At 35.4% G+C, this 18989-nt stretch overlaps 1 protein-coding gene and 1 pseudogene across 14 annotated transcripts in view; one reads left to right on the forward strand and one right to left on the reverse strand.

The window, feature by feature from the left end:
• Positions 1 to 5188: 5188 nt before the first annotated feature.
• On the reverse strand, positions 5189 to 6909 carry LOC124976609 (tigger transposable element-derived protein 1-like; annotated as a pseudogene).
• A 287-nt stretch (positions 6910 to 7196) lies between these two features.
• Positions 7197 to 18989, forward strand: part of Pcnx4 (pecanex 4) — a 51715-nt gene continuing 39922 nt past the window's right edge. For 2 of the 14 annotated variants that reach the window (XM_047542355.1, XM_047542354.1), the window contains exons 1-4: positions 7199 to 7604; positions 12340 to 13083; positions 16855 to 16893; positions 18804 to 18983. In XM_047542355.1, the coding sequence (XP_047398311.1) occupies positions 12386 to 13083; positions 16855 to 16893; positions 18804 to 18983 (917 nt within the window). In that variant the 5' untranslated portion in view covers positions 7199 to 7604; positions 12340 to 12385. Of the gene's footprint in view, positions 7605 to 12339; positions 13084 to 13646; positions 18984 to 18989 lie in introns of those variants that run through there. The other 12 variants (XM_047542348.1, XM_047542349.1, XM_047542356.1 and 9 more) reach the window with 12 other exon arrangements.

An 18989-nucleotide genomic window follows, 5' to 3' on the forward strand; every position in this document is an offset into this window, starting at 1 on the left:
TAAATGTTCTCATTTATTATAAAATGAACTATTTTTATGGAGTTCAAATGATGATCTATTGATCTAACATTACAGTAGTACAGAATCTATGCAGTCTGATTATCAGAGCCCCAGATTTACCAGTATGCCAAATAACTTGCAGTAATTTTAAACTATAACACTAAAAAAAAAATTACATTTCTCTTCCTATGAAGTATCAATACTATAAACTATTTCTTTATTCAGGAAAATTAACATTTTCCAAATTACTTTATATAGGAATTGATCCAGGGAACTTTACCACTGAGCTATATCCCATCCCTTTTAATTTTTTATTTTGAAAGGGTCTCACTAAGTTGCTTAGGACCTCATGAAATTGCTAAGACTGGCTTTGAACTTGTAATCCTCCTGCCTCAGCCTCCAGAGTCACTGGAATTACAGGTGTGTGTCATAGTACTGACCACTAAGTCTTTTTATTGACTACATATTGACTTAATGATTTAATAGCTTGGTGGAGTTCTTGGAAAAGGGAGTATTTTTTGTTAATTTTTTGTTTAAAGTTTTTATGGCTTAAAGATTATAAAACTAATAAATGTTGCCATGTGTGATGGCACATGCCTGTAACCCCAGGAAATCAAGAGGGTAAGAGGCAGGAGGATCACAAGTGTGAGGCCAGCCTTGGCAAAATAAAAAGGGATGGAGATAGAACATGTATGGGTTCAATCCCCAGTACTGCAAAAGAATAAAATAATAAATAAAAATTTAAAAATCATAATAAAATTGTTTAAAAATTTATTAGCAGTACAAAGGAGTACAAGCAAAAAGTAAAAGCTGCCCTACCATCAAATTCCAGTTACCCTCCTGAAGTTAAAGACTATCGTATTTTCTCATGTAACCTTCTGAAATAAGCATACAGAAAGCATATTTGTATTTATAGTGAATTTTTATATAGATAAAACAATACTGCACAAACTAATTTTTCATTTTTTTTTTTACTTAATATAAGTTGGGCGTCTTTGCATAGAAGATGTACTTCTTTTTGGGCCTAGTTTAACTTGTTACGTTCACAAAGAAATTTTTTTTTTTTTTGCTTATAAACAGTCTAATTACATCTTTGTACAAATCTTTGCATACTTAGGTTAGACATCTGTAAGGCATTTCAATAAATAAAATTTCATTGTCAAAAGAAACTGCATTTTAAGTTTTGCTTGATTCCTCCATTGCCCCATAAACACTGATTTTTGTCATTTATATTTTTGTATAAATTTTATTTGCTAAATATGGTTTCATTCCCCTAAAAAACTATTTAATGTGAATAAACTCTAACTTTCCATTCAATAGTAATGAGTCTGAAAAGATTATAAGAGGATATTCCACCATTAGGCAAATTGCACCTAACTTCCCTCCATTCTTATGTAACTATAATTTTCCTACCAAGTAGAAATTCTGTTAACTTGCTTATTGCACTCCCTTATATATTCTTTCTCCAGGTAAGTGAAAAGATAATGTTCACAGGATTCTAAATGGTACACTTAAAAACAGAATTTAGCAAGCAGATATGAAGAAAAGGGTATCTATTTCAAGTTATTGTAATTCTAGCTTTAGATATCAGTATTAATAACAAGGCATCATATTTTGTATAACACTATCAGTAGAAGCAGGTAATTGATGTTCCAATCAGTATAAGATGCTGGGATGAAGACTCTAAAATCTGCATTATTATCCCTCAATTATGTGTACCAAAACCAAGGGAAATCTCTACTTAAAGCAGATGTGGTATAAATTAATTGTATAAATCAAATTATACCTCTGGATATACAGAATTTTGATCTTCTAGTGACATCATATTCACAGTTTTGTAAAATGTAACAATTTTAAAATTAAATTTTATCATTTTAGATAGTTTTATTATTAGTCTACCAAAAATTGTTCTTTTTATATACCTATGTTCCCTTTTTGAACAACTAAATGAAACCAGTTTCCTGTTGTGATATTCTAAGTTAACATTAACTGAAACACACCTAAAATTAAACATCTAATTTGTTAGGTTATTGATACAAAATGATAGTGAACTTTAAGAGCTACCCAAGAAACTTCAGAATTCTTGATCATAACCAAAATCTGCAACCATCTTTTCACCCTATACTTCCCATCAGCAATTACCTTAAATGTTTCAGAACTATAATTTTAAAGTATTATACGATAAAGCTTAAAATCAGCAAAAGGCAAAGATATGATTGTTACATCTTATTTGATCTATTTATGTTTGTGGGGTATGAAATTTTCTGTATTAAAGGAAGTTTCATATGAAACTTTGTAAGTAATTATTGGTCACTCCTGTCTGTAATATCCTCAAAACTGAGTATCACACAACCTGCATACCTGTGAATATGCCCAGACACTGAAATTTCTACTCACCACCTACCCATTCCCATGATCTTTTAAAAATATCCAAATTATAGGACTGGGGGTATGGTTCAGTGTAGAGAGCTTGCCCTGCAAGTGCAAGGCTCTGGGTTTAATTCCCAGCCCTACCCTCTACACACACACACACACACACAATCACATCATGATCTGTGATATAAAGCAATGAGATAAATTCTAGCAATTGAAAAATTGATCATCTTATAGTCCCTTTCTTCTTCTCCCAATGGTTTTCTTCTTTGGTTATCATTCCCATAAGGCCTAAACCCTGGCATTTCAATTTGATGACTTCACTGTCCTTTTTTTTTTTTTTAATATTTCTAAGTATCTTTTCTATTTTTTACCTTTCTCCCAAGGTCCAATGTCTGTATTTCTAACTAGATATGTACCTGAATAGCCCAACTGCCCATTAAACACATCTCTTAAAATGGCTTCATTATCTCTCTTCTCAAAACTATTCTTTCTCCTTTGCTTATTTAATTTAGGGTGCCACAAACTTTGTGGTCACTGGACTTGGAAGGTTGGGTTCATCATCATCCTTTTTTCTTGGGTCTCCTCACACTCCTCTGCACCTTGTCCCATCCCCATCCATTTACCAAATTCTAGCAATTCTGCTTCCTTGCACTGGAAACTCAGCTTTTAATGCCTTGAGGTAATTTTGCCCATTTTTGTTATCATTCTTGCTTCTTAACTTTACTTTAAAATTTCACCTTTCTTTACCTATTATTCCTGATGCTGCAGATTGCATTATTTTTGCAAAGTAAGAGCTTCATGATAATTTGTGTTTACTTTTTAGCAAGTGGAACAGCTTGAGTATGAGCGTAAAACTGGATTGACATTATAACATTACACAAAAACATGTATGTCATGATTATGACTTGCTATACATTTTTTTCTGGTTTAAGTAGCAGCTTCAGATTTTTATCGTATTTTAATTTCATGTGAACAAGGAAGGTAGCAGAAAACGGAGAATTGTGAAGACATACAGATGTGAGCTCAACTCCCACTTTCATCATTTCACTTTTCTGAAGCTAAGGTTCCTTATATTTGAAATGAGAATAATAATAAACTACCTCATAAGTTAAGATTAAATGAAGCGCAAAAAGAACCCATTTCTATGTATGCTCTAAATATTTGTCAAATGAATTAATAAATGAATGTTCCTCCATTTGGAATACCTGCTCTCTCACATTTTCATCGTTTATTTCATCGTCATCTATTTGCTCTTTTAAACTAGACTGCAATCATCCTTAATTTCACCAGAATATTTTGTGTCCTATTTTTCTGCAGCTTCCAGTGCTTCTTGGTTTATAACACATTCTGCTACTGATGTCCTTGTTCATCTCCCAAGTTATATTTTGGCAAACCTTAAGAATAATATTTTGACTTTGTATCTGGAGCAATATGGTTCCTGGGAAGGAGGAACTACAATTTCAATAAATGTTGAATGAATATTTATACGCAAATAATAACTAAGGGCCTCATACTATAAACTACCTTTAAAAGTGGTTTAAAATGTTGAAACATATTTGAAAAAAATATAAACAGCAGGTATTTCAACAACAACATAACATTAATTCTGGTTCAGTCTTATATAAAGTCCCTGAGAAAGAAAGGTATTATAAACTACATAAAGACAATAGTGCATCCTTAATAAGCACTTAAACTGTGTCAGTTACTATGATAAGTTTTTGGCTATTAAAAATATTTCCATTATGACTGTTCCCATGTAGTTTAATACAACCTACCTAACTGTGAGTTAAATTCTCTCATCTAGCCCTATGTTACATGGAAACTGAGGACTAGAGAAATCAGGTGACCCCAAAGATCACATAATAATGGGCAGTGGTGTCAGGGTTTTAATCCATGATTCCTGACTCTGGAGCCTCTACTCTTTCTTAATGCTGCTACACTTGGACTTCTTAGCATTTAGGTGATGCTTCAAGGTTACTTAATGTGACTAATGATAAATAAGCTTGTCTCCCAGCAAAGAGGTGGAAACATTATGGATGGACCAGAAAGCACACTTTCTCAAAATCTATCAAATGGTGAAGATACTGAACTATGACAAGTTCTATATGCAAACTGTGTCCAAATATCTGTACATCATTGATACTATGTAAGGTTTCCTTCTATATGCTTTCCATAAACTATTATACCTTTAGAAAGAAATATCTTTTTAAAAATAAGTCTTGGCTTTCTTTTAATAATGTTTTTCCCCCATAGGAACTGAAAGCCTAAATGCTTAACAAAACCATCACTTTCAGTATAGCCAGAAAAACAAGACTGCATTTATAGTTTACATTTATACTTTTGAGATAGAGAGATCCAAATAAGACTGTCCTCAAGCCATTTAGAAGTCCCATGGGTGCAGAAAAAGTAGATCAAAAACAGGAAAACATGGGTACCATGAACAATCAAATTGGCTTAAATGTTCCTTTACCTGAGCTCATTGGTCTCAGCAGAGACCAATTATTGTTACAACTCTCAGAAGCCACCTTGAGGATTCCTAATTGGCAATGTGAAAGGGTTCCAGAACTTGGGAGAAAAACCAAACTTCATGGAGAATAATGGCAGTGAGCACTAGGAATATGAATAAATCTGTAGCAAGAATAACTAGGGTCTTTATGACCATTCATTCCATAAAGATTCCTGCATGTACAATAAATGCCACACTAATATATCAGGTATGGTTTTAAAAAAAGTGGAACACAAGAACTTTGTCTTGTTTTATTAACACAGATATCTTAGTAACATGTTTCAACGATGTGCATTTTGATCCTTGCACTTCAGAAGGCAGCCACCAATTCACACATGGAAAAAAAATGCAATAAATGGGCTATAGTAAGCACATATAAAGTAAACATTGGAGATACTGCAGATTTGGTTCCAGATTATCTCAATAAAGTCAGTATCGAAATAAAGTCAGGCACAATTTTTTGGTTTCCCAGTGCATATAAAAGTTTTATTTACATTATACTGAGTCCTAGAGTCTTAAAAAAAGGTATATACCTTAATATTAAGAAATTGTTAAAAAATGTTAATGATCATCTGAGTCTTCAGTGAATCATCTTTTTGTTCATGAAGGGTCTTGATGTTGATGGCTGCTGATTGATCAGGGTGCTGGTTGCTGAAGGTTGGGATGACTGATAATTTCTTAAAATAAGACAATTGAGTTCCCTGCATTGATTGATTCTTCCTTTCACAAAAGATTTCCCTGTAGCATGCAATGCTGTTTGATAGCATTTTACCCACAGCAGAACTTCTTTCAAAATTAGTCCTTTCAAACTTTGCTACTACATGATCAACTAAGTTTATGTAATATTCTAAATCCTTTGTTGTCATTTTAACAATGTTCATAGCATCATTAGGAGTAGATTCCATCTTAAGAAGTCGCTTTCTTTGCTCATTTGTAAGAGGTAACTCCTCCTCAGTTTTATCATGGGATGATTGCAGTAATTTAATCATATCTTCAGGCTCCACTTCTACGTTGAAAATTTGTTGTCTAGTGTAGTGACCTTCATCAATTAGTTTGATCTTCTGTATAATTTGCTGCAGCTTCCACATTAGTCTTTGAAGCTTTACCTTGCACTTTTATGCTATGGAAACAAATTCTTTCCCTAAACTTCATGAACTAAACTTTGTTAGCTTTAAACTTTTCTTCTTCAGCTTCTTCACCTCTCAGCCTTCACAGAACTGAAGAGATTTAGGGCCTTGCTCTGGATTTGGCTTTAAAGGGAATGTTGATGCTGGTTTGATCAAGACTACTAAAACTTTCTATCAGCAATAATGACTTGCCTTTTTATCAATAATGTGTTCCTGGGGTAGCACTTTTAATTTCCCTGAAAAACTTTTCTTTTGCATTCACAACCTGGCAGTTCACCTCAAGAGGTCAAGCTTTTTGCCAGTCTCAGCTTTGGACATGCCCTCACTAAGCTTAATCATTTCTAGCTTTTGATTTAAAGTGAGAGGTATTCGACTCTTCTTTTCACTTAGAGGTCATAGTGGGGTTATGAACTGGCTTAATTTCAACAGTGTTGCATCTTGGGGAGTAGGGAAGCCCAAGAAGGAGGAAAATAAGAGTAACATGGGTGGAACAGCAGAACACGCAACATTGTTGGTTGTTTTATATGGGCGTGTTTCATAATACCCCCAAAATAATTACAATAGGAGCATCAAAGATCATTTATCATACGCACACAAAAGAAAAAAATCATCGATCACAGGTCATCATATCATATTAAAGAAAATGAAAAAGCTCAAAACATTTTGAGAATTACCAAAATGTAACAAAGCGATCACCGTTGGAAAAATGGCGCCAACAGTACTGATCTACGTGGCGTTGCCACAAACCTTCAATTTGTTTAAAAATAAAATATAAAACAAAACAAAACGAAAAAAACCCACAATATTTCCGAAACGAAATAAAAGGAAGTATGCCCGTTAAGCAGCTCCAAGTATTCCAACCTGCACGGGGTTCACGAGGAATCACTGAAAAGTACTCATTACCGTCTAAATGTTGGGTGGTGAAGGCCAAACAACAGACGCCATTAATGGAGGTCGTGCAACCTTCAAAGGCTGTGGTCCTACTACACTCCTGAGTCAGGGGTCACACGACTCTCACGAACTCAGAGACACAGGGACTCCCAAAATGGCGGCTGCGCGTCGGTCCAACCCCGGAGCCTGCCCTGCGGAAGAACGTCACGTCACCAGGGCCATGACGCTCTTGCGTGGGGGCGCGGCCCAGGTGAAAGTTCAGAGGTGGAGCTGTAGTCCCCGTACCCCTAATGCAGGCGCCCGGGTCCAGAGAGGGACCAGAGTACCAGCGACTCCCACGGCTCCGGGCCAGGCATACGCGGAGCCAGGCCTGGAACGGAGGAAGCGCGTCTCTTCCCCTACCTCGCTTAGCCCGCCTCGGCACCGAGCGCAGGCTGGGGCGAGCCGGCCCCGCTCCTGAGTGCGCGCACGCGCACGCGCGCGTACTGCTCCTTTCGGGCCCCCGCCGGAGTTGATGTTAGCCATGGAAACCGGGAGCGGCCCGGGAGGTATCTCTGGGATCCTGTTGTGGGACCGCTGCAGCTTCTCTGTCTCCGCCTTCGTACCGCAGCCAGCTTCCAGGTGGGAGTGCTCACCCGGGTTTACCAGCGGAAATGCAGACCCCAGGCTGCCTTCGCGCCGCCTCTTCCCTCGGGTGATTCGAGGTATGTTTGATCCCAGACACCCACACCTGGCATCTTCGCTGCCTTAGTTTCCAAGCCTGTGCACGGCCACGATGTCTTCCAGCTTTTATTACACAAGGTTTTTGTCCTTTGTTATAAAACCTTCAAGTACGATTATTGTACCTTTTAAGACATAATTTAACTGTTTGGGACCTCTATTGTCTAGGTCTAGACTTCGTAAATAAAGAGCTGCCTATTAGTTACAACTGCTGTAGAAAATATCAGGGAACTACTTCGTTTTCCTTTGTAAGGACTTGAAATATAAGTCACATCCCATACAGTTCACCCACTTAGAGTGTACAATTTTGAATATATTTACAGAATTGTGCAGTCATTACTACAATTTTAGAACATTTTCCTTAACCCGGAAAGAAGCCTTTATGGTTTAGCAGTCACCTACCTCCGTTATCCTTACCCCCATGAGCCCGAGGCAACCACCAATCTATTTTTCTGTCTCTAGATGTGCTTATTCTGAATATTTCACATAAATGGAACTTTACAGTATGTGTTCTTTTGTGACTGACTGACTTTGACTTAGCATAATGCTTTCAGAGTTCACCCATGTTGTAGCATGTATGAATACTGCATTTCTGTTTATAATCTATTAATATTCCATTGTGTGGCAGTGCCCTATTTTATTTATCCATTTAGGGTTTGATGGACAGTTTGTTTCCATTTTTTGGCTATTAAAAATATTTCTGTTGTGACTGTTCCCGTGTAAATTTTTTGTGTAGGCATATGTTTTCATTTCTCTTGGGTGTAACACCTGGAGGTGGAATAACTGGGTCATGTGGTAGTTCTGTGTTCAGCCTTTTTAGGAACTGCCAAGTTTTTTCTAAAGGGCTGCACTATTTTACATTCCCACCAGATGTGTTTCAGTGTTTTAATTTCTCCATAACCTCACCGATACTTGTTATTGTGTGTCTTTTTTTTTTTTTAACTTTAGCCAGTCAAGGGGATTTGAAATTGGTATATTATGATGGTTTTGATTTGTTATTTGCCCAGTGATTAATGTTATGTTTTCTCTCATGGATTTATTGGTATTTGTGTATCATCTTTGGAGAAATATGTATTTAGATCCTGGGTTTTTTTTTTTTGGGGGTGGGGGGTGTTTTTGTGCTAAGGATCAAACTCAGGGCCTCATGCATGCCGTACAGGCATTCTACCACCACTGAACCATGTCCCCAGTCCTCCTTTGTCCATTAAAAAAGGGGGGGTTGTTTTTTCATTATTGTGAGAATTCTTTATATATTATAGGTACAAATCTCTTACCATGTATATGATTTGCAAAAATTTTCTATAGATTGTTTTCACTTTCTTGATGACAAGGACCTTTTCTTTTAAATTCTACTTGTCTTATGCCCTTATGCTAGCTTAGCTATCAAACACTTCCCATTTTGACATTTTTATAGATTATTCTCAGACCCACCTTTCCTTCAAGAATGCATTCTAGGGGCTGGGGAGATAGCTCAGCTGGTAGAGTGCTTGCCTCGCAAGCACAAGGCCCTGAGTTCAATCCCCAGTACCGCAAAAAAAAAAAAAAAAAAAAAAAGCATTCTAGCCTCAAAATAAAATTCTCTTTCATTTGGCAATGGCTTGATATATTCAAAAACTCACTCTGCCACCAACTGATAAAATATCTTGGTTAAGTCACTTGCAGTCACTGGTTCTCAGTTGTCTTTCTGTTAAATTTATCTCTAGTCTAAGCCATTTTGAAAGAATGGCTTGTCAACTCAATTGAATTTATAATGGGTAAGTTGTGTGAGGTGCAGGAAGGGTAGTTTGGGATAGGAACAGTGGTGTTGCCTGACCCTGTGTATATTTATAATTCTTCCATGTGGTTTTCAGCTATTTCCTAACTATTTTAGTTTTCCATGAGTAATGGAATTCTGTTATCCTGGTGTACACCAGGAAAGGGAAAGCTTAGAACCAACTAAAACTTAATGATTCCTTTTGTGAGGCATTCCTAAAACCTGCAGTGAATCCATTGAACTACTCATCCCTCCTTTACAGTCATAGTTCTCTATATATAGACCAATTCCAATGGACTAACAGAAAGCTCTTAAATTCAAAGACCCTCTGAAAGTATTGAATTTTACAAATCTCATAATATAGATCCGAAAAGATCTAATACACTTGTTCCTTCTTAAGACTTTCTTTTCAGGTGTTAAGATATATTCTCCTTTCCTTAGTGGACGAAGGAGAGTGCTAACCGCACAATTTGTGAACCAGAGCATGAAATATATATTTCATGTTTGAGCACCAAATGTTTTTACAAAGACGCTTCAAGAATCTATCTGTAAGCTGGACATGGCAGCACATGCCTATAATCCCAGCTTCTTGGGAAGCTGAGAAGGGAGAATCACAAGTTGAGGCCAGCCTAGTGAGTGAACTTAGTGAGATTCTGTCTCAAAATAAAGAATAAAAAGGGCCAGGGATGTAGCTCAGTGGTAGAGTGAGCTCAGCCTCCAGGATTGGTAATTAAAAAAAAAAAGAAAAAGAAATCTTTTCATGACTTGGCTGGCTTTCAGTTAAGATCCCATAGATTATTTTTAGAATTATAATGGTAGCTATCATTCTATCTCTGTTTTCCTTATAGGATCCTCAACAGGTAGAACTTGACTATTAAAAAAACAAAAAAAACCTATATTTGCATACTTTTTAGAACTGCTCTGGTAATAACATGATTTTTATTCAGAGCAACTGAGAAGTACTGCTTTTTGAATACTGAGATGTAGGCCAGTTTGTTTCTTCACACATGAAGTTTTCTGTTTTCAAAATTTAGTAAATGCAATGATGCTTAGAACAGTAAAACTTTAGTAAGTTTCCTTTCAAAGTTTGTAAAATACATTTTAGGAGCATGGATGACTTCATTCTATTCCTAGAATAATATGGTAGATTTTTTTTAAATAAACCTTGTTAAAATCAGATAACCGTTGGTGCCATTTTTATCCCTTAAGCTTTCTTTTTACAGTTTTGTTTTTCATGTCTTGAGCCATTTTTCACTTGAACGCGCTAAAGGTAGCAGCCATGTAGGTGCATCTCTTCATCTAGGATTCATCAGTTCATCAGTCTATCAATTCATCAATCTGTCAAAGTTCATCTTCCTGTCTCATGGATCTTCCGTAGAAAAATGATGTAAAAATGTTAACCCCCATCCACATGAGTGTGACCTTACTTACCCTATGACTTGAACATAACAATGTTATCAGAATAATGAGCCTGATATCACTGCAGGAGATAAGCTCATACAGAGGGAATGGAGGCAGTATTTTCATTCTCTGAGCTTCAACTTTAGATCACTAAGGTTCTATGTGGGCCTGTGGTTGTTATTTTGTGAATCCTTGCAGGACTGTCATGTGAGTGAAAGGTGTCACTTGTTCTGTGCAGAACCAAAAAACAGTGACTTTAAGACGGATGTTTACAGTTTTGAAAAACTTTCTATTAGTATAACAAAGAGGTGCCTTTAAGGTATTAATTCTTAAAGCTGACCCCAAAACCTTTAATGGTGCCATAAAACTCTTTTCAGACCTGATAATGGTTTGGTAGAACTAGTGGAAAGACTATTTTAAACTGACTGAAAGAAAAGATAGTTTAAGATGACTAATTTTTCTTTCTAGCCCTACATATGCTCAGCTGAAGTAATACTTTTCTAGTTGATCTTGTGTCAGGCAACTTCTTCAGAATAAGCAGATAAGTAAGTTAAATTGAAGAGTACCCATGGTACTTGAAACTTCGATTGTTGTGGCCCTTAATGAAAATAATCTATGCTAAAGTCTACGCTAAAGGATGTAGAGTCCTATTATTATTCCTTGCTTCCCAGTTCTGATAAATTCTGGAAACTGATAACAGAAAGACTAAAAAAGGAAGCATGGCTAATAGAAATAATAATCCACTCTGGTACCTTTTAATTTCCAGTTTATTGTTCTTCCTACTACCTATTGAGCTGCCAGTGACCTTATGGATTTTTATTGAAATGCTACTTACTTTAGCAGGACTTAACTTTTTAAATTATTGGATATGCTAAACTTACTGTAATTGTTAAGTGATATGATTAACAAATTTTCTATATTCCACTTCTATTTCCATTTTGATTCAAGGGAATTATGGAGAATCTTTATTTTACTCATTAAGGGCTAAATCTGTCCCATAGCTTATCTGGATAAATATGATGAAGTTTTTTTGCAACAACCACTCATATCCATTGATGTGTAATATTATATACAGCTACTTTTTTTGCTGGCTGCTGCAACAAAATAGAGTCATTATAACAGAGATCATATGGTCCACAGAGCTTAAAATATTTACTATCTGACCATTGGGGAAAAAAATTACCCTTATAATAAAAGAAAAAGTTAAAAACAACAAAAACTCACAAGGAAGTGACGAAAATACTGGCAGATTTTGTTTAACTTTCCTTTGACCTCAGAATCTTGAATATGAGTTCAAATCTAATTCTACATATTAAAGTTCTTCATATATTAATACAGACTATTGTTTTTTAAAAGTAAAAAATAACTTAGCATATTTATTTTGTTTTTTTAAAAAACAACTTTGTGCCAAGGATCAGATAATGGGAAGGAGCCTGCAGACTGAAGGTATAAACCCTGTTCTTAAAGGAACTAAGAAGGTGGAGTAGAAATATGGGGTGATTTCCACTGTAGGTTTTGAGTATGGTACTTTCAAATAGTGATTTTTTTTTTTTTCTTTTTCATAGCGACTTCTGGTTACAGAAGAGGATGTGATTTTCAGACTAATCCTGCATGAGAAGGATGAGTCCAGATGTACCTCTCCTGAATGATTACAAACAGGACTTCTTTCTGAAGCGCTTTCCACAGACTGTTCTTGGAGGCCCTCGACTCAAATTAGGCTTTTGTGCTCCTCCTTACGTATATGTTAATCAAATTATCCTTTTTCTGATGCCATGGGTTTTGGGTGGAGTAGGAACACTTTTGTACCAATTGAGCATCCTGAAAGACTATTATACAGCCTCACTTTCAGGTGGACTAATGCTTTTCACTGCATTTGTCATCCAGTTCACAAGTTTATATGCCAAAAACAAATCAGTGACAGTACAAAGAATGGTAGTCACAGATATCTTAGCAGAGGAAGATGAGCATGAATTTACAAGCTGTGCTGGTGCTGAGACTGTCAAATTTCTAATTCCTGGCAAGAAATATGTAGCCAATATAGTTTTTCATTCTGTTCTTGCTGGGCTAGTATGTGCTCTTGGAACATGGTATCTGCTTCCTGACAGAATAACCTCACTATATGGCAGTACAGGAGGCACTGCTCCTCTGTTTGTCTTTGGATGGATAACACTGTGTATAGGAGAATATTCATTAATTGTGAACACAGCTACAGAGACTGCAACTTTCCAAACTCAGGATACTTATGAAATCACTCCTCTTATGAGACCCATTTATATTTTTTTCTTTGTTTCTGTGGATCTTGCACACAGGTAAAAACCTACCAAATATTTTGTAACTTACTTTGTTTCTATGTATACTTGGTAAGAGAGCTTTTGCTAGTATTTAAAAAAAAAAGATTCTGGATTAAAAATCAAGCCCAAATCATGAGCAATAGGTTGTTTTTATGATTGATCTTTTAGGACTCATCAATGTAAAACATTTATGCTACAAAGTAATAATTAAATCTTATTAAAAGGGAAAAATGCCCTTTTCAAGAAAAGTAAGCAATTTTTCAATCCTGTGTTTCACTTTTAAAGAAAGAGCATTGAGAATCTATAACTGGGCCAAAACCTATAAAAAGAAAAAAAAAAGGAACTTTTTTGTGAGGAAAGAGAAAGAATAATTTAAAAGTAATATGCATAAATATTATGTAGTCGAATGAATTCAAGATGACTATAGACCTTCTAATTTTGTTATATAGAAGGAATATTAATTTGTCAATGAATTTGTTAGAAAAATAGAAACTTTTAAAACATGAGTATTTACAAAATTGTTTAATAACAGCTTTTGCTTTCCTTTGCTAAACCCAACTTTTCTTTCTCTGTTTCTATAGATTGCAGATTTCTCTTTCCCAGGTTAGTGTCCAGGTAGAAATGTACAGGCATATTATGGACTTGATATTTGTATTCCCTTAGAATTGAATCCCACAATTCCCTCACAAATTGAATCCCAAACCCCAATATGATATTATTTGGAGATACAGCCTTGGGGAGATAATTAGAAGATGGGGCCCTGGATGGGATCACTACTCTTTTAGGAGACATAGAAGACTTTGATCTCTTGGTGAGGACAGCAAGAAGTGGGTGAACTGTAGGCCAGGAAAACTCTCACCAGACTCCTACTATACTAAAACTCTAATCTTGGACTTCCAGTATCCAGAACTGAGAAAATAAGTTTCTGGTGTTTAAACTACTCAGTCTGGTATTTTGTTATGACAGCTCACCCTAAGATTTGGGTACTAAGAAGTAGCATGGTCCTATAACAAATACCTAAAAATGTAGAAGTGGCTTTGAAATTGGGTAACAGGTACAGACTGGAAGTGTTTGGGCATGCATGCTAGAAATAAAAATGTTAGAGGTAACTGATAAAGTTTCAGATGGAAATGAGTAACATGTTATTGAAACTGGAAAAAAGGTAATCCTTGTGATTAAGTAGCAAAGAACTTGACTGCACAGTGTTGTAGCTTTTGCAAGTGATGAAATTGGATATTTAGGTAAGGAGATTTCAAAGCAAAGTATTGAAGGAGCAGCTTGATTGCCTCTGACTGCTTATAGTAAAATGCAAAAGGAGACAGAAGAATTGAAGAGGGAATTGTTAAGCAAAACACGGAACCAGAACCTGAAGATTAGGAAAATTCTCAGCCTATCCATATATTGGAAAACATAAGAAAGCATTTTCTGATGAGAACACTAAGGTGTGGCTGGATTATTACTTAATGAAGAGTTTATGGGGGCTTGGGCTGTGGTTTGGTGGCAGAGCACTTGCCTAGCACGTGTGAGGCGCTGGGTTTGATCCTTAGCACCACATAAAAATAAAAGCATTATGTGAGTAGAAACACTGCCAGTTCAAATTAAAGGAGATCAAGAAAGGACAAAATGAAGAGGCCTGTTGAACTTCTTGGATCTTACAAGACGGTGATAGAACTATTCAACTGCAATCTGGCAGCAGTGACACGCCTGTAGTTCCCAGAAGCTGAAGCAGAAGGGTCATAAGTTTCAAGGTCAGCCTCAGCAACATGGCGAGGTCCTCAGAAATGTAGTGAGAACCTGTCTCAAAATAAAAAAAAATATAAAGGGCTGGAGGTATAACTCAGTGGTAAAGCACCGGGGTTTGATCCCCAGTACCAAAAAAATAAAAGATCTAGTCAGCTGCAAATGTGCATTTTTCTACAAGAAAAGAGAAAAATTATGCCCAAGGTGATTCAGAGGTCATTAAGGTTGTACCTCAGTTTCATTAGGCCACCTGAACTCTGACAAAAGCCTTGAAGGCAGGATCATTCTTCAGAGTCACAGGAGAAGGACCCCTGTGTAGAGCTGTGGGGGTGATACTTCTACTCCAGCGGCCCAGAGGACAGAGTATGGAACTAACGAAAATCATTCTCAAGCCTTAAGGTCTAATGGAATTTGCCTTGCTAGGTTTAGACTTCCTTGGAACCTATCACCCTTTCCTTTTTTATTTCTCCCTTTTGGAGTATATGGAATGTTTTTCCTATTCCTGTATCACCATTGTATTTTGGAAATACATTACTTGTCTAGATTCACAGGTGATTTAGATGAGACTTTAAAGTTAATGCTGGAATCAGTTAAGACTTTGGGGGCCATTAGAACAATATGAATGTATTTTGCATGGGAGAAGGTTATGAATTTGGGGGTGAGTGCAAGGGATAGGGATGGAAAAGTTTGCACCAAATCATCTTCTCAAAATTTTTATATTGAAGCTATAACCCTCAATGTGATGTTAACTAGAGATAGAACCTTTGGGAATTAATTAGGTCATGAAGGTGGAGTCCTACTTAGTCTCATGGTATTAATTCCCTTATAAGAAGAGACTCCAGAGAACTTGCTCTCAGGCACCAGGAAAAGGCCCCTCACCAGAATCCGACCATGCTAGCACTCTGATCTTAGACTTTCAGCCTCCAAAACCGAGAAAGTTAATTCCTGATGTTTAAGCCACCCCTGTATGGTATTTTGTTAATGCGACCTAAGCTAAGACAAGACTTTTAAAATATTTAGTTTGTACACTGAACTGACGTTCTGTAGAGTCCGTTCACTACTCCCTGAATCTGAATCTCTTCTAATTGTGCTGTGTTTATGGAATCATAGGACAATATATGTAGTTCTTCGTTTAATCAAATATGAAAGGGGAGAGTTAATATAAAATTTGCCTTTAATTGACTTTTTAGTATCATTTACTAACTTATAAGGTAATTATAATGAAGTGCTTAATTTTGGAGAGTTAGTAGAGATTGTTTTGTGTGTATATGTGCGTTTTTGTTGTTCGTTTTTGTTTTTTTGTTTTTGGTACTAAGGATTTAGCCCAGGGATATTTTACAACTAAACTACATCCTCAGAATTTTTAATTTTTATTTTGAGGATCTTGCTACATTAATGAGGGTGACCTCGAACTTATGATCCTCCTCTCTTAGCCTCTAGAATCATTGGGATTACAGGTATTTGCCACCATATCCAGCTTAGAATGATATTGAGTGTGTGTATGCATGGGACCTTCTTTGCACGGGTACAGAATTAAGTTTATGAGATTGTGATGATTATTTTCAGAATACAGATTATTGAGTTACTATCTCAGCCATTTCTGAAATCATGAATTACATTCATGTTATAGTACATCTTTGTATATAAAATGGTGTCCTAAATTCTTTAATTTTATTTTTAAAAAATCACAGATTAAATTTTTAATTTGGTTACCTTAACTTCTGTACTAATTTCTAAATCAAAGTGCAAAAAAGGTTTTTATATATTGTTTTACTGTTTAAAGTTTGATAATCGTAAAGGGGTTTTTTTTTATGACTTAAAAACAAAAACCAAAGGGAATCTCCATATCTATTTTAAAGAAGAAAGTGGTTTATGTAATGAAATTAACTCTCATTTCATTTTTAGAAAAGTTTAACTTGTGAATAACAAAATAATAAAGAATTAACGATCTTTGTACAGTAGGTATGATGTATGATGCATGAAATGCACGCACTCTTAAAATCTGGGCAGTTGTCAGAAATATCTAATTGTTCCTTAATTCTGTTTCAGAAGATGTGAAAGAAAGGTGAAGAGATGTACTTCTATAATGTAATTTTTTTTCTTTACCCTTTCTTTACCTAATACAGTTGCATGACAATTTTAAATTACTGTGCATTTTTGTTTTATCAAAGACAAATATTTAATTTATAGTGCTTTTGCTCAGGAATTATTTGAAAGAATGTTGCAGTTTACATCCTCCTAACCACTTTATGGGACACTTTTTGCATAGCATGTGGATCTTAGTGAGCTTTCAGAATACAATGTATTTAGTAGTTTTTAAGTTCAAAACAACAATTTTTTCTTCAGGGCTGAGATTTTTTACCCCAGAAAATTAATGTTAATTAACATCATCAGAAACATTAGATTCAAAGGTTTTTTTCATATAAAAGAATTAACCACAATTATCAATTTGAGTCTGAGTCTTATATGTATGTTTAGTTACTTCAATTATGTATCCTTGTTCATAATATTCATATATAAAAGTACTGTGCCATTGCATATTATTTAAGAACAAAAGATTTAAAGAGGTAGAATCTAATTTTGGTAAAAATATTTCCTGAGTATACATTGGTTATACACAAATTACCCTATCCTTGAGTGTGTTCACAAGATGATTATTTTCTTGGGAAAAATGTGCTGTACAGATCTGCATGTTTTCTTTACCTTCCTGTGGGATATCTGGTTTGGTTGGTTGTTTGTAGAGTTCTCAGAATGAAATGAATTTTATTTTAAAATTATACTACAGAAAGTATTATCCTCATTTCACATTGTTAATATTGTATTCATTAATTCTCTGCTTATAATAATTTGAAGGTCATACATTGTGAGACAGTATATTAGGTGATGTAGGTCCTAGTATCTCTGTGAGCAAACATGATATACCATTATTATGTTGTAGTTGTTATACATTTGCTTCTGGGCTGTTATCATATACTTAAGTTGTTATCTGTTGTAATACTTTTCTCTCTCCTTACCTAGCAGCTGAGACATTCAAGTACAATCATAAGTTTTGAGCTATAGTTTTCTGTTTATAAAGTCTTTAGTATTCCGTAAGTACCCTGACTTTGTTGGTATCCAGACCCAGTGTTTAGTTAACCTTATTCCAGAAAATTAGCAATATGTTGATATTGTTTATTTTCCTATGCTTTAAATTTTCATTAAAATTATCTGAAACAATTTAATAATGTTATATTTTCACTGGAAATGCTATACCAAGTATCAGTTTCTACACTTATAGAGGCAGCCCATACTTTGTGACAAGACTATGTCATATGATTTTATGTTCTCAAAGACATTTTTGCTTATAAAAATAAAACACTATCATAAATGCCAATTAAGTTCCCAGGTTAACTCACAGTGATATAGTCATGACCATGTTGCTGATTGTTGATATTAACTATACTGCAAGCTACTAATGTATGAATGTTAGTAAGGCTTTTGCTTTCCCAAAGTTACCTGCAATTTTATATTGTAAAATATTAAATTCTATAGAGAATCATTGATAAAATTTCAGCCAGTGTAGTTTGGATTTAGGGGAAACATTTGCTTCTTCTAACCTTGGTCGTTCAGTTTTACAAATCCCTACATTCAGTTTTATTACTGTTCAGTGATGACTTTTAATTTCTTCTTCCTTCTTTGCACATTTGAATCCATACGTGGATTTCATCATATTTTTGAATACTTCCTGCATGGTTTGTAACACAAGGTTAGTAGATTATATCTTCCTACTAAGAGTTAGCAAAGTTCGTGGTAAGCTTTACACAATTGAATAGGGATAATTACTGGTTTAGAGAAGGGACAGTGTGTCATAGTATATATGGGTCATTTGTTCAGTTGGGACTGGAATCTTTCTGTAAGTGTTTTTTATGTGGGGGGGAGGGTGTGTGGTGGTATTTTTCTGGAAAGATCCTCTGCTATATCTTATTTTGTATGATCTAAATGTTTTCTTTTTCTTGTAGATTTGTAGAAAACATACCAGTTCTAGAACAAATGAATCAGATTTTACACGTCTTGTTTATATTTTTACCCTTTCTGTGGGCACTTGGGACTCTGCCCCCACCTGATGCACTTTTCTTATGGGCAATGGAACAGATTTTAGAGTTTGGCCTTGGAGGTTCGTCTATGTCAACCCACCTACGGTAATT

This window comes from Sciurus carolinensis, chromosome 2 (genome assembly GCF_902686445.1).
Source record: "Sciurus carolinensis chromosome 2, mSciCar1.2, whole genome shotgun sequence".
Classification (NCBI taxonomy): domain Eukaryota; kingdom Metazoa; phylum Chordata; class Mammalia; order Rodentia; family Sciuridae; genus Sciurus; species Sciurus carolinensis.